The 12158-nt window shown below is 57.6% G+C and overlaps 1 protein-coding gene across 5 annotated transcripts in view; it reads left to right on the top strand.

The window, feature by feature from the left end:
• The window catches only part of ERI3 (ERI1 exoribonuclease family member 3), a 161342-nt gene that overhangs the window by 99175 nt on the left and 50009 nt on the right, over positions 1-12158 (top strand). For 2 of the 5 annotated variants that reach the window (XM_019531302.1, XM_019531303.1), the window contains exons 7-8: positions 6988-7087; positions 8362-8747. In XM_019531302.1, coding sequence (XP_019386847.1) covers positions 6988-7087; positions 8362-8732 — 471 coding nt within the window. In that variant the 3' untranslated portion in view covers positions 8733-8747. Of the gene's footprint in view, positions 1-6987; positions 7088-7643; positions 7784-8361; positions 8748-12158 lie in introns of those variants that run through there. The other 3 variants (XM_019531305.1, XM_019531306.1, XM_019531304.1) reach the window with 2 other exon arrangements.

Below are 12158 nucleotides of genomic sequence, written 5' to 3'. Positions count from 1 at the left end.
GCACCTTCAACCTTGTCTTGCCTTGAAGGCCTCTGAGGCTCCAAATGTGGGAACTTGGAGTGGGGTTTCATGTCACCCTGGCCTAGGCTGTGCCTCGGTTTCCCCACTTGTAATACAGGTGGGGTATTCTTGCTGGGGTCAGCCGGGCCCGTTCACACGGCACACTGCCCAGCCCAGGGATCCCTCTCACGTGGAGTCTGAGGGCACACATTCCGTGTACAGGACAGGCAAAAATGTGATGCCTCTCTTGGCACCAATTTGCACGCCTGCCCATGACGTGCCGGGGAAGCAGCTCTGGCCTGGGGGAAACCTGCCGCTTCCTCACAAATTTGCACTTGCTCTTTCCAGAGGAGCCCCCACATCCTCCCCCACAGAGGGTGGGCTCCAGAAGGGGTTTGGTAGAGGGCAGGGAATCCCCCTTCCCACAGATAAGCAGCTCGGAGCCGCAGCCCCATTCCTTGTGTGACCCACAGCTAAACCCGAATGGTTCCCCCGCGGTCCGGGGGCCTTTCCTGGCACGTGCCAGGACCCCTCTCCCCATTGCCTGGGTCCAAATGACGTGCCCCTTATTAGGGGCTCAGCAGAGGCCCACAACACACGCACACGCACGCGCACGCGCAGAGCACAGCCCGGCACGGCAGGGATGGATGGAGCTGGTGTCAGGGCAGCAATTGCTTATCATGCCTTATCTGGGAATATGAAACTGTATTGCATGACATCCAGAGGCAAGCTGAATAGATATGCCAATTCATCTCGAGCCCGGGCTTTGACAAGCTCGACTGCCCTTGTTGAAAGGCATCAGTCAAACAAGGGCCGCTGCCTGCTTTTTCCTTTCTTATACTTTCTCCCGCTCTAGCTCTCTCTGTCTCCCTGCCTCCCCTGTCTCCTCCTCCCTCTCCCTCTCTCTCTTTTTTTTTCCCTAAGCTTTTTTCCACACAAAATTGAAAAGCTTTGGAAATAATAATAATAAAGGCCCCCGAACTAATACCACTTTAAGCAGCCCCCTCTCCCTCCCCAAAAGGGATTGATAAGGAACCCCAGTGTATGAAGGCATGTTTAGATAACATTGAGAATATTAGTGTGAGTGAAGGGAAGTAGGGGGGAAAAAAAAGCCTCCTGCCGCGTCTAAGCCGGGAAGGCGACGACACCCTGGCTAATACGAGTGTTTAATATTTGATGTGTTGGGATAAAGCAGGATCACCTTCGAATTGAATTGAGTGTCAGAATGAGAATCTATTACTGAAATTCTTGTGTGATTTGACAGCAAAGCAGACCATGTTATTCTTCACTAGTTACCGCAATCTTCTCCCCTACATCACTTAAATATTTTTTTCTTTGCTTGAGTAAACACATATTATCCTTTTTTTTTCTTCCCCCCTTCTTTTTTCTCTTCCTCTTTTTTATTTATTTCCCCCCCCCATCTCCCTTAAATCAAACCAGCCTGCGCGGGCTGATGGAGTAGATTGTTATTTCTTTATTTGTCCTATTAAATGGAATTTCTGATCGTTTAATCCTGCTTTTGTAAGTGATTTTAAAATACTTGAAAAGCCGTGAATGTAGCAGCACTTCTGACTAAACTGCTTAAAAGAGCCGCCTTATACCTGGGCTTTTGCAGAGCTGGGGATGGGGGGAGGCGTCTCTGCCTCTCCACAGCTCTCCCCGGCAAGAGAGGCCTGCACACGTGCCAAGTGTGCCTGGGCTGGGGGGCCGGGGAGCCCTGGCCTTCCTCTTCACATCCTCTCCTTCCTCTCCTCTGTCTCCGTGGCAGGGCGGTGGATGCTGCTCAAGAGCTGTCAGCCCCAGGATCGAGAGTCCGCTTGCTAATTACCCAGCGCGCGTCTGAAGAGCTTGTGTGCCTCCCTGGCAGCGTCTGTGCCAGGCGGTGTGGTTTGGGGCCAGCACTTGAGCCTGCTGCTTTCTTTAGGGAATGTTCTTACTGTCTTATATCTGCTTAGGGTCTTCTCTCGATGAATGGCTGCTGAACAGATGGGTTGGAGACGTTCCCTCTGGCATCTCTAAACCAGTGATGGGGGAATCGTAGAGTCACGGAGGCGCGGGGCTGGCAGGGAGCTGCAGGGTCCCATCCGGTCCGAGCCCTGCCCAAGGCAGGATCAGTCTCGTCCAAACCAGCCCAGAAAAACCCTGCGTCTGATCTCAGAACAACATGACACAGTTGCCCCGACACAGCTCCAGGCATCACCCCTGCCCCTGGGAAAGCAGGGGGGCCGCGGTTGCCAGCGTCCTGCTTCTGTTAAAGGTTGTCAATATACGTTCAAGAGAGCCCAGGCTGAGGCTGTGCCCCCACTGCAGAGGAAGGCAAAAGTCTGGACCAGTCTGGCCAGGGGGAAAATCCACAGAACCATTGGCACAGCCCAGCCCCAGCCCCAGCCCAGGCTACAGCACCCAGTGCCTCTGGGGAAGGCTTAAACCCCCTGACACATGGAGCAGGAAAAAGTGTGGGCAACCAGCGCAATCCAGAAGTCTGGGCAATCCCTATAGCAGAGCACAGGTATTGCTGTGCCTAGATCATCCCTGGCCACCGTTCAACCTCTTCTTGACACCTCTGGTGATGGCAAGTCCACAGCTTCCAGGCCATGGAGGGTACTGAACAGGGGAGAGATCGCCCTAGAGATGTCCAGTTCAGTGCTCATCCCCTCCTGCCACTGTTGGGGCAAGATCCTGAGTTCGGAGGACCACTGCTTGGACCCAACAGAGAACTGCTCACGTCCTCAGGACTGGTTTTCTTGCCCTGTGCAAAGGCTGGAAAGTTAGCCTGGTGAAACCTGCCCCTTGCCAGCTCCCAGCCCTGGCACGGGTTGAAAAGGAGCAGCAAGATTGTTACTACAATGACAGGCTGGGACATCCCAGCTGGGCTTGGGCCCTTTCTTCTGGAGCCCACACAGACCTCCCCTTACCCGAAGGCCTTGAGATGTGGGGGCTTCATTTAAAATGTGCCAAGCAGCACTCACAAGGCCGTGTGGACACAGACACAGCTTCCTCTCCTGAGATGCACAGCCCTAGGCTCAGTGGCTCGCTGCAGAGGTGGGTTATGGGGTGGAGAGTAGGACCCACCTCCATGGACCATGGGTGACATGACAAAAGGAAACAAGGAGAATTCAGCTGCCTCCAAGTACCTTTCCCCTTGCAAGAGGGAGTAACTCTCGGCATGTTGGCATCCAGGGCCCACGTCCAGCCAGCCTTCTGCATGGGGACCTCCCTGGCTCACGCGGCCTCCCCACCCCACTACACCAAACAGGCCCGTATCCCAGCCATGGAGAGGACCCTGGATTCGTCTCAAGCCCTAATCATTTTGCACATCTCGGGCTTCTGCTTTCATCGGAAAAGCACCGGCGCTGTGGCTCAAAGCCCTTCTCGGGCTCAGCTCCACACAGGGGCTCCTGAAAAGGAAAGCCTCTTTTTTTTGCTTGCTCCTCAAAACTTCCAGTTTTGAAATAAAAGCAAAATGCACAAAACATGGCGTTTTTATGTTGCGAAGTGTTTCCTGGAAAATGAAAGGTCAGCAGGTTCTGAGTCCTCAGGTCCACGGCAGCTCTCTGATCCCCCTCACCTCCCTCGCTCTCTGGGGAAGGAAGTGGCAGCAGGGTAAGGACAAGGTACATGACCTGGCCGAGAGAGGAAGCCCTTGGAGAGGGGCAGGGCTCTGTGCTGCAGCCCTCATATCAGTAGGGGGAAGCGCACCTGAGTCCCGGGAACGCCTTGCCCCACTGTTGAAGATGATGGGGGCAGCACGTGGAGCCTCTCATGGTCCCAGCTCTGCTTTCACCCTGCTGTTCTCCAGACCCCTCTCTCAGTGGCCAGACCCCTGCGTGCTAGCCTTTCCATGGCCTCTGCAAGGGCCCAGCCAGCCGCACTGGCCCAGAGCGATGCAGAGAGTACATGCGTGGCAGCCCTCCTTTGCGCAGGGGCCCCAGGAGCTCTGTGCAGATCCCCTGACTCCTGGAGCATCTTCCTTGCAATGTGGCCACTCAGCCCTCCGGGGCATTGGCCAGCACTCTCCTGGCCTCGAGACAGGCAGGGAATGGCATTGCAGCACCTTCAGCAGGTTTCCACCCAGCTCCCAGCGTAGGGAAAAGATCTGGGGGGTTATTCAGAGGTAGGAGACGTGATTTAGCTAAATACGCCCTTTTGAGAGCTAGGGGCTGGGTCGCGGCCTGGAATCTCCCTGCTTGCAGCGTGGGACACGGGCACGGGCGGCGTTGCTGCGTCCAGCATCACCCAGCCCCACGGGCAGCTCGGCGGTGACCCTGGCGGCACGGACAGCCCGTGTCAGAGTCCGCCAGTGGCTCTGCATCTCGCTTTAACAGTCAGAGGGAGAACTTTCCTGTTTAAAGATTAAACGCCGCGTTTAAATATTAACCAGCTGAGCCGCTCTCCCTGATTGTGTGGCTGCTGCCGGCAGGCGGCTCAGAATTGCTGGGTTTAATTAAAAAACTTTATTTTCACATACAATTCACGGCTCACCCAGCCCGATCCTCCCCCCTCCGCAGGACAGGCTCCACTCCCAGCAGGACGGGCTGCTCCCCTCTCTATCCTGACACCCTTTGTTTCCTGGCTCTGGGTTTTGCCCCTGCGGAGAGCGTGTGCGAGCTTCGAGGAGCGCGCAGCCGGGGCGGATCAATGCCCCTGGCACTTCCTTGCAGAACCCCAGGAAAAACAATTAAAACTCGATCGATCCAGCAGACGGCGGTGAATATGCATAAGTGCGCACTTGACCTTGAGGGGTCAAGCCGGCTTCCACCGCGCCTGCTTAGCGAGTTTGCTCAGGTATTGCCGCTGTACCGAACGACCTTGGCGAGCCAAGACGAGCACTGCGCACGAGACGCCCGGTGTGGATCCGGGAGGCGCGGCCGCCCTGTCTTCCCCGGCCGGGGGGCTTGTAGCTTGCACTTGATGGAGTCCAAATGGAGGGACGTCTCATAGGAGCCTCAGGGGATGGCGAGGAGGGGGTGAGATCTTCCCTTGGATCCCTTCCTGTGGAGGGCTGGATCTGCAGGTGGCCGGGAGCTCCAGGGAGCTTGGGGCCGGCAGCTGGGACGTCGGAAGCACAGCACTTAAGTACCCTGCTGCTTGGGTCCATGCCATGGCTAGGCCGCTCCTGGCACCAGACGTAGCGCCAGTTGGACCCTGAGGCTGAGCTCAGGACATCATGGCACTGCCCAGGGCTGTGGGCTGGGAGCAGGGCTTGAGCTTAGCCTGCCCCGCGCTGCACACGGTGCAGCACATGCTGTTCCAGGCTGAGCTCGTTTGTGCCGTCACGCAGCCCACGGAGACCACGGGCCCCGGCAGGCCTGGACTCTGCTGAGCCCCTGGGGCATGTTGGGCCATGTCATTTCTGTGTAGGATGCTGGGGCGTGTTTCCATGTGGGATGGTGGGACGTGTTGTTTCCATGTGGTACACTGGACCGTGTCATTTCCATGTGGGATCCTGGGATGTGTCGTTTCTGTGCAGGATCCTGGGACGTGCGGGAAGGTGGGACATGTCGGCACGTGGGGGCATCTCTGCTCTGTGTGGCGTGGTGGAGCGTGTCATTTCCACGTGGCGTGCTGGGGTGTGTTGTTTCCACGTGGCATGGGGGGACATGAACTTTCCAAGGGGCGTGCCTCTGTTGCTGATGGAGGTGGGCTCAGCGTGTGTAAACAAGTCTTTTCTGCAGACAGTGCCCCGAGGCCGGGAAGCCGTGTGATGCTGCCCTCCGTGGTGCACGTGTGACTGGCAGCTCCGGCTTGTGGGGGCGCGGGGAGAAGCACCACGGACCAGCCCCTACCCCCAGGAAACAGGGCCGTGGGCTCCCGTCTGCCTCCCTGGGCCAGGCCAGGCTGCGGGGAATCTGGCGTGCGATGAAGACATCAGCAGTGTTTGTCGAAGGCAGAGGAAACCTCCCGGTTGTGTACACAAGGCGTAATTCCAGTGAATTATGCATAGACTTAATTAGGAGTTTTAATTGCTAATCATCTCCCCATAGGATTAGCAAGGCTGTCTATTAATTATCTGCAGAGCCCTGTGTTTTGCTAAGGCGTGAGGAACAAAGCAGCCTAAATGGTTACATGCGATGGTAATAAATTAACCACCAAAAACCCTGCCTCCCTCCGGGGGCTCCTGCCGGCGCGGGGGGGTGGCGCTGGCGCACCGCGGGGCCAGTGCAGCCGCAGGTGGCAGGGCTGGCCCAGCTGCCTCGGTATGTGGCACCTGTAGGCTCGCATGGCTGCAGTGCCACAAGAGGGTCAACGGGGGGGGTGCTGCTGCACAGGTGTGCACTAGGGGGTACAAGGGCACACCTGTTGTATGTGCACCAGGGGCTCAGTGCTGCTGTGCAAGGCAGTGCACTCAGACACCTGTTGGGTGTGCAGTGGGGGCCTGGTGCCATTGTGCCGAAGCCGTGAGCTTGCACACCTGTTGTGTGTGCACCAGGGGGTCCAGTGTGGCTGTGCAGGGCAGTGCGCTCGCACGCCTATTGTGTGTCCACCAGAGGGCCCAGTCCCATTGTGCCAGGGCAGTGCACTCACACACCTGTTATGTGTGCACAAGGGGCTCAGTGCTGCTGTTCAGGGCAGTGCACTTGCACACGTTATGTGTGCACCAGGGGGCCCAGAGCCATTGTACCAGGGCAGTGCACTAACACACCTGTTGTGTGTGTACCAGGGGGCCCAGTGCCACTGTGCAGGACAGTGTAGTCACACACCTCTTGTGTCTGCACCAGGGGGCTTAGTGCTGCTGTGCAGGGCAGTGCTCTTGCACACCTGTTGCGTGGGCACCAGGAGTGTCCTCATGCCCTCTCGTGACAGCCAGTGATGCCTACCTGGAGGCCACATGCCTAAACAGACAGATGGCAGTGCATGGGGAGGGCCCAGCCCAACGTGGGGTGTGGGTAGGTGTCGACTGTTGCCGGCCCCATGGAGGTGCCCTGTGGCCCCCAGGCTGATCCCCATGCCCGCTCTAACCCTCATCCTTCTCTCTCTCTCTGCCAGGCCTACAGCTTCGCCATGGGGAGCTGGCCCAAGAATGGGCTCTTAGACATGAACAAAGGCCTGAACCTACAGCACATAGGGAGGCCTCACAGCGGGATAGGTGAGTGCACCGCTCGGGGACCGCGCTGGGACGGTTGTCAGGGGAGCCGGGGGGGGGTGGCAGCCCCCAAACCCCTTTCTAAAGGTCTGGATGGGCAACTGAATGTAGGCACGCCCTCCCAAGGCCCCTGCATCCACAGGGGGTCCCATGCCTGCTGACACGTGTGTACACACACACACATGCACATATGCGTGCATACTTGCATACACACATACATGCTCACATATGCATGCATACACACACAAGTGCACGCACATACACACACTTGTATGGGTGTGCGCACGCATACATACGTATGCATACAAATGGACTCGCATATGTGCATGCACGTGTGCACACATACAGACACACGTGCACGTGCACACATACATATACCTGTGCACACACATGCTCATGCACACACACTCCTTGCTGCAGCGCTCATGTTCTCAGTGGTGAGGTGGTCCTGGAGCAGTGCCCCCCTCTCCCCACAGGGTACCCCCCTGGCTTGTGCCTCGTGACAGCTCTGGGGCTGCGGCTGGGTCAGGGCTCAGGCTGTGGTCTCGCTGCTTCCCAGCCTCCGCTGCATGTGGTCCTTGTATTGGGTCAGGGGCTCCATGTGTCCTGCCCTGTGGGCATCTCGTGAGTGGGGACCAGGGTGCAGGTGCTGTGTGGAGCAAGAGGGCTCAGACCTCAGGCTGAAGAACGGAGTCAGTGTGTCTCCTGCGTGCAGTGGTTTCCCAACCTGTGGCCCCTGGTGGACATCCCAAAACTGCCAACAGTCCAGGGCGCCTGGCAGCTCATCCTCCACATGCCACTGGGGCAGGGGGGCTTCAGGGAAGGACAAAGATGCTGCACGTGGCCAGGCCTGTCATAGCTGTGGGGAGGGGCGGCCAGCTGTGACAGAGGGACATCTACCAGAGGGACATCTACAGAGCTGTGTGCAAGGAGTGGAGCAGTGGGCCGAGGGGCGGCTGGTTGGACTTGAGGTGTGTGTGCGCTCGTGGCTGGACTAGCAAGGGAGCTATGTGTGTCCTTTCTGCTTTGTTCTGCCTTTGGAAAATGGGGCATGTGGTACCTCTGAGGGTGTCATACATGGGAAGATACGGTGGCTACTCCAAGCCCGTCTCATTCAGGGCCACCCCATAAAGGAAGATCTCCTGAAACATCAGGTAACCTCAGAAGAAACATGGATCAGGCAATCCCAGGTTTCACCTCGCAGCCAAAGCAGTGGGGAATTCAGTCCCCCAGGGAAATTTTGGATAAGCATCAGGTAATAACCAGGGTTTCTACAGGAAATGAATCTGCAGCTTTGCCTACAACGTTTCACAGCTGTGAAGGGGGAACTGGGATGGGAGAGCTGGGGCAAGGGGAGCCGGCCCTGAAGAGCCGGACATCTAGGGACGGACATTGGAGCCTCGCATGGCTGTTGGTGTGGTTGCCCCTACAACTGAGCTGCCTGTGTATCTGCCTCCCCCCGTGCCCCCTGCTCTCTTTGTGGACATGGACGCGTGGCGCTGGGCCCCCTCCATGGCTCCCAGCCCCAGGCGGCTGCCCACGGGGGTGCGCTGCAGCGTGCACGGGTGTAGGATCGACCTGGCAAAGTGGGCCCCTCCCCAGGCCTGGAGGGAGCTGTTTAATATTGGTGCAAGACTCTAACCACTAAACTCTCCAATCAATCCGCGTTAAGGAGATGAATTATTTAAAGCTCACCGGCTTTTAATTAGCAAGCTCCTTCTGAACTATGGATCTGGTTGCATTATTGACGGAGGGAGCATTCAGATTTGCTCTCCTGCCTGGGAGCGCGGCCATTCTTCTACGCGGGGTGGGGGCAGGGGAGTCCCTGGGAATTTGGGGGTCCAGGCACCTACCCCACCGTTCTGCTCTGGGGAGCAGGGCAGGTGTCGGGTCTTGTGGGGGCTGCAGCCGCCTGCAGCTGCCTCCTTGCCGCCCGTGGCGTTGGTGGGGAGGTCAGTGATGTGCTGCCTCCTCTGTAAAGCCCCTCGCGCCCTGGTCTGCCATCCATTCTCTGCTTTAATTACTGGCTGCTGTTATCACCACGTTGTCAGCTGGCTGCCGTGCCTCTCGGCCCTGATGAATAGGTCAGAACGCGGCCGTTCGTTTGCTCCCTTAGTCTCTGTCGCTGTCCCGGATTTTTTTCTCCTTCCTTCCTTCCTTCCTTGTTCCTGCTGCTGCATGGGCCACGTGCAAAACAGGCCCATCACCTCGAGACATGCGCTGTGCGTGTGAAAGCAGCCCAGGCACTGGGCCTGGCGGTCCCTGTTCGGAACCACATTTGCTCCCAGAGGGTGGGTGCTGGCTTTGCAGCCTTCCCGTGCCCCTGGCTGTTTGTGCTCCTGAGAATGTCTCTCAGCCCCTCTCCTCTGCCACTTGCTGCCGTGCAGGGCCTGGCTCCCTGCAGTCAGAGACCTGAGGAATGAAGCCTTGCATTGGAGATTTTGCTTAACTTGATCCCAACAACACAGTCGGTCCTTCTGAAGGGAGGGACCTGCCTGCTCAGAATCCAGCTCTGCTCCTGCAGGCTATAAAAGCTCTTTAAGCTCCCTGGTGCAGATGAGACCAGCTCCTCACTCCCCTGGAGAGGGTGTGCAGCCCTTCCTCCTCTGGCAGTGAGGAAGATGGGAAGGATCTCCACTGTGTTGGCCCCAGAGAGGGTCCCTGGCACAGTGCCCATGAGCATTAGCTGCTGGCTTTACCCCACATGCTGCTTAGCTGGGCCTGGTGGAGAGTGCAAATGCTGTGGTCAAACCCCGGCAGTACCTCAGACTGGGGGTGATTCCCTGGGGACATCCTTTGACACTTGGGGTGTTGTTCAGCACCACGGGTTGTTGTCCCAGTCAGGCGCTCAGCACCATTCGGCTCCAGGTGAGAGGAAGGTGGCTGCCAGAGCTGAGACCTCTCAGGTCCTTCTGTGCATCTATTAGGGTTATTATTATAATCATTACTATTATCATCATTATTATTAATTATTACTAGTATCATGAATAATAATAATAAAATAATAATAAGGCTTCCTAGCCTTTCTGGGCATCCATTCCTATCCCTAGCCCTGCTCTGGCCATGCTGTCCGCAGTGCTCATGGCAATTGCCATCAGGCGACGGGTCACGGTGCAATGCTGGCCAGGGAGCATAGGAGCAAGGACCATCCCAGCCCCCGTGCCAGGGATGTCTGCCACTGGACCACCTGCTCCCGGCCCACGCAGCACATGGCTTTCCAGACCTTGCTTCATTAATGCAGAGACTGAGAGGATGGTGCCTGCCTGCAGCCCCTGTCCCTGAGCTGGAAGCATAGGGGCCCAGGGGACTCAGGCCACGCTGCAGATGTTTGTGGCATGGACTTGTTTTTTAAAGTCTCCCCCAGAGGTGCTGGGTGCTGCAGCCCAGGCTGGGGATGGGGCTGGGCTGGGCCAATGCTCTTGCTGGCACCATCCCCACTGGGTCCTGGCTGGAGGGTCTTGTCCCCACGCTCAGGCTCAGACTGACGCTACATTAACAAAGGGCTTGGACACCTTCTTGGAGGAAAGGGAAAGGGATGTTAGTTGCTATTGAGCACAAGTGTGAGAGGCATGGCCACTGATCCAGACCTTCAGTGCTGGAGCCTGCAGGGGAGAGAGGAACAGGGGGAAACCCTGCTCAGACTCAGTCACTCTCCCAGCCTTCGCTCTCTGCTGCCATGTGACAGGAGCCTGGGCACAACAGACCTGGGGTCAGACCCAGCTCCTCACACCTCTGCTCACTCAGCATCAAAGCTCGAAGTGTGGCTGCTGTGCCGTGTGCAGACTCCGAACGCAGAGCCCTTCCTGGGTTCCCTGCCCCTAGGGACCCCCAACCCCGCGGCCAAGAACAGGGGTGGTCATCTCAGGGGGAAAGAGGTGGGGAAAGGCCCCCTTGTACTTGACCACCCCTTCCTGGCCAGCCGTGGTTAAGCTTAGAGGTGCAATTGTGAACCCAGAATCCCTGGGGAGGTTGCGGCAGGCAGAAGGAGACAAAGAGGATCTCAGAGAAACAGGATCCAACCTCAGGGACTGTGGAGAAGAGGCCAAACCTCCCGCTTCCCCGTGAACAGTGACGCTGCCGCTGGCAGCGCGGCTGTAAATAGAGCCGCCGCGGTGGCTGACTTGCTCTCGGTCAAGCGTTTAACAAGCATCAGTTCCCCGTAAAGGCAGAAAACACCTTTGGACGGGTTAGTGCGTCCTGCTAGAGCAATAAATCTGGGCATTTCAGGGCTGAGAACTGGCTGGTGCTGCAGGATCCAGAAATGAGGCCATGCAATAGGAGTTTTCCCTGGGTGCAGGGGGGTTCGTTGTGGGTGTGGGAGCAGCTGGGGCTGGACACTGCATGGAGAGCCTGTGGGCAGGTCCTGGCCACACCAGGCTCTGGGGCTTGTGAGGTCAGGAATCAGAGCCGCAGTCCCATGGGTGCTGGCGCAGTAGGTCCAGTAGCAGCACGGTATCAGGCCTCGCAGCCTGCTCCCCTTCCACCTCACTTGGCATTACCGTTACCCTCATGTCCTCGTAGCTTTTGTCTGTAGACTGTATAGTGGTCCCCATGTCATGGCTGGGCCGTGGCTCTTTGCTTTACTCTCTGCCGCGGTCAGAGGTGGAACAAGCAGGATTTGTGCCTGAGCAAACCACGCAGGAGAGCGGCAGAGGCTCTCGAAGGTGGAAGGGAGGGCCACAGGGGTCTCATCTATGCTGGGGACTCGAAACCAGTCCCAGGTTGCTGCTGTTACAACAGCTGCAGTGGCCTCCACTCTGCACCCAGCTGCTGCTGCAAGACCAACCCCGTGTGACTGCTTTTGCTGGGGAGCATGGACTTCACAGGGGTGGGGGGCAATGCTGGTGCCCCTCTTGCCATGCCTGGTCAAGCTACTGCCCAGGGCTCAGGTGTGCAGGCAGCTTGTGCTCCGTGGCCAGGGATTCATTAGTTCCCTGCTCGCACCTCATCTTCCTCCTGGACCTTTCCATGGCTGCAGGCAGGACGAGGCACCAGCTCCGGCTGCAGCAAAGGAGAATGTGGCTGGACAGTAAGATTTCATAGATTTCCTAGACATTCGGGCTGGAAGGGACCT

This window comes from Crocodylus porosus, unplaced genomic scaffold, assembly GCF_001723895.1.
Source record: "Crocodylus porosus isolate Cpor-Errol unplaced genomic scaffold, CroPor_comp1, whole genome shotgun sequence".
NCBI lineage: Eukaryota > Metazoa > Chordata > Crocodylia > Crocodylidae > Crocodylus > Crocodylus porosus.
This window is presented reverse-complemented; position numbering and strand designations above follow the sequence as displayed.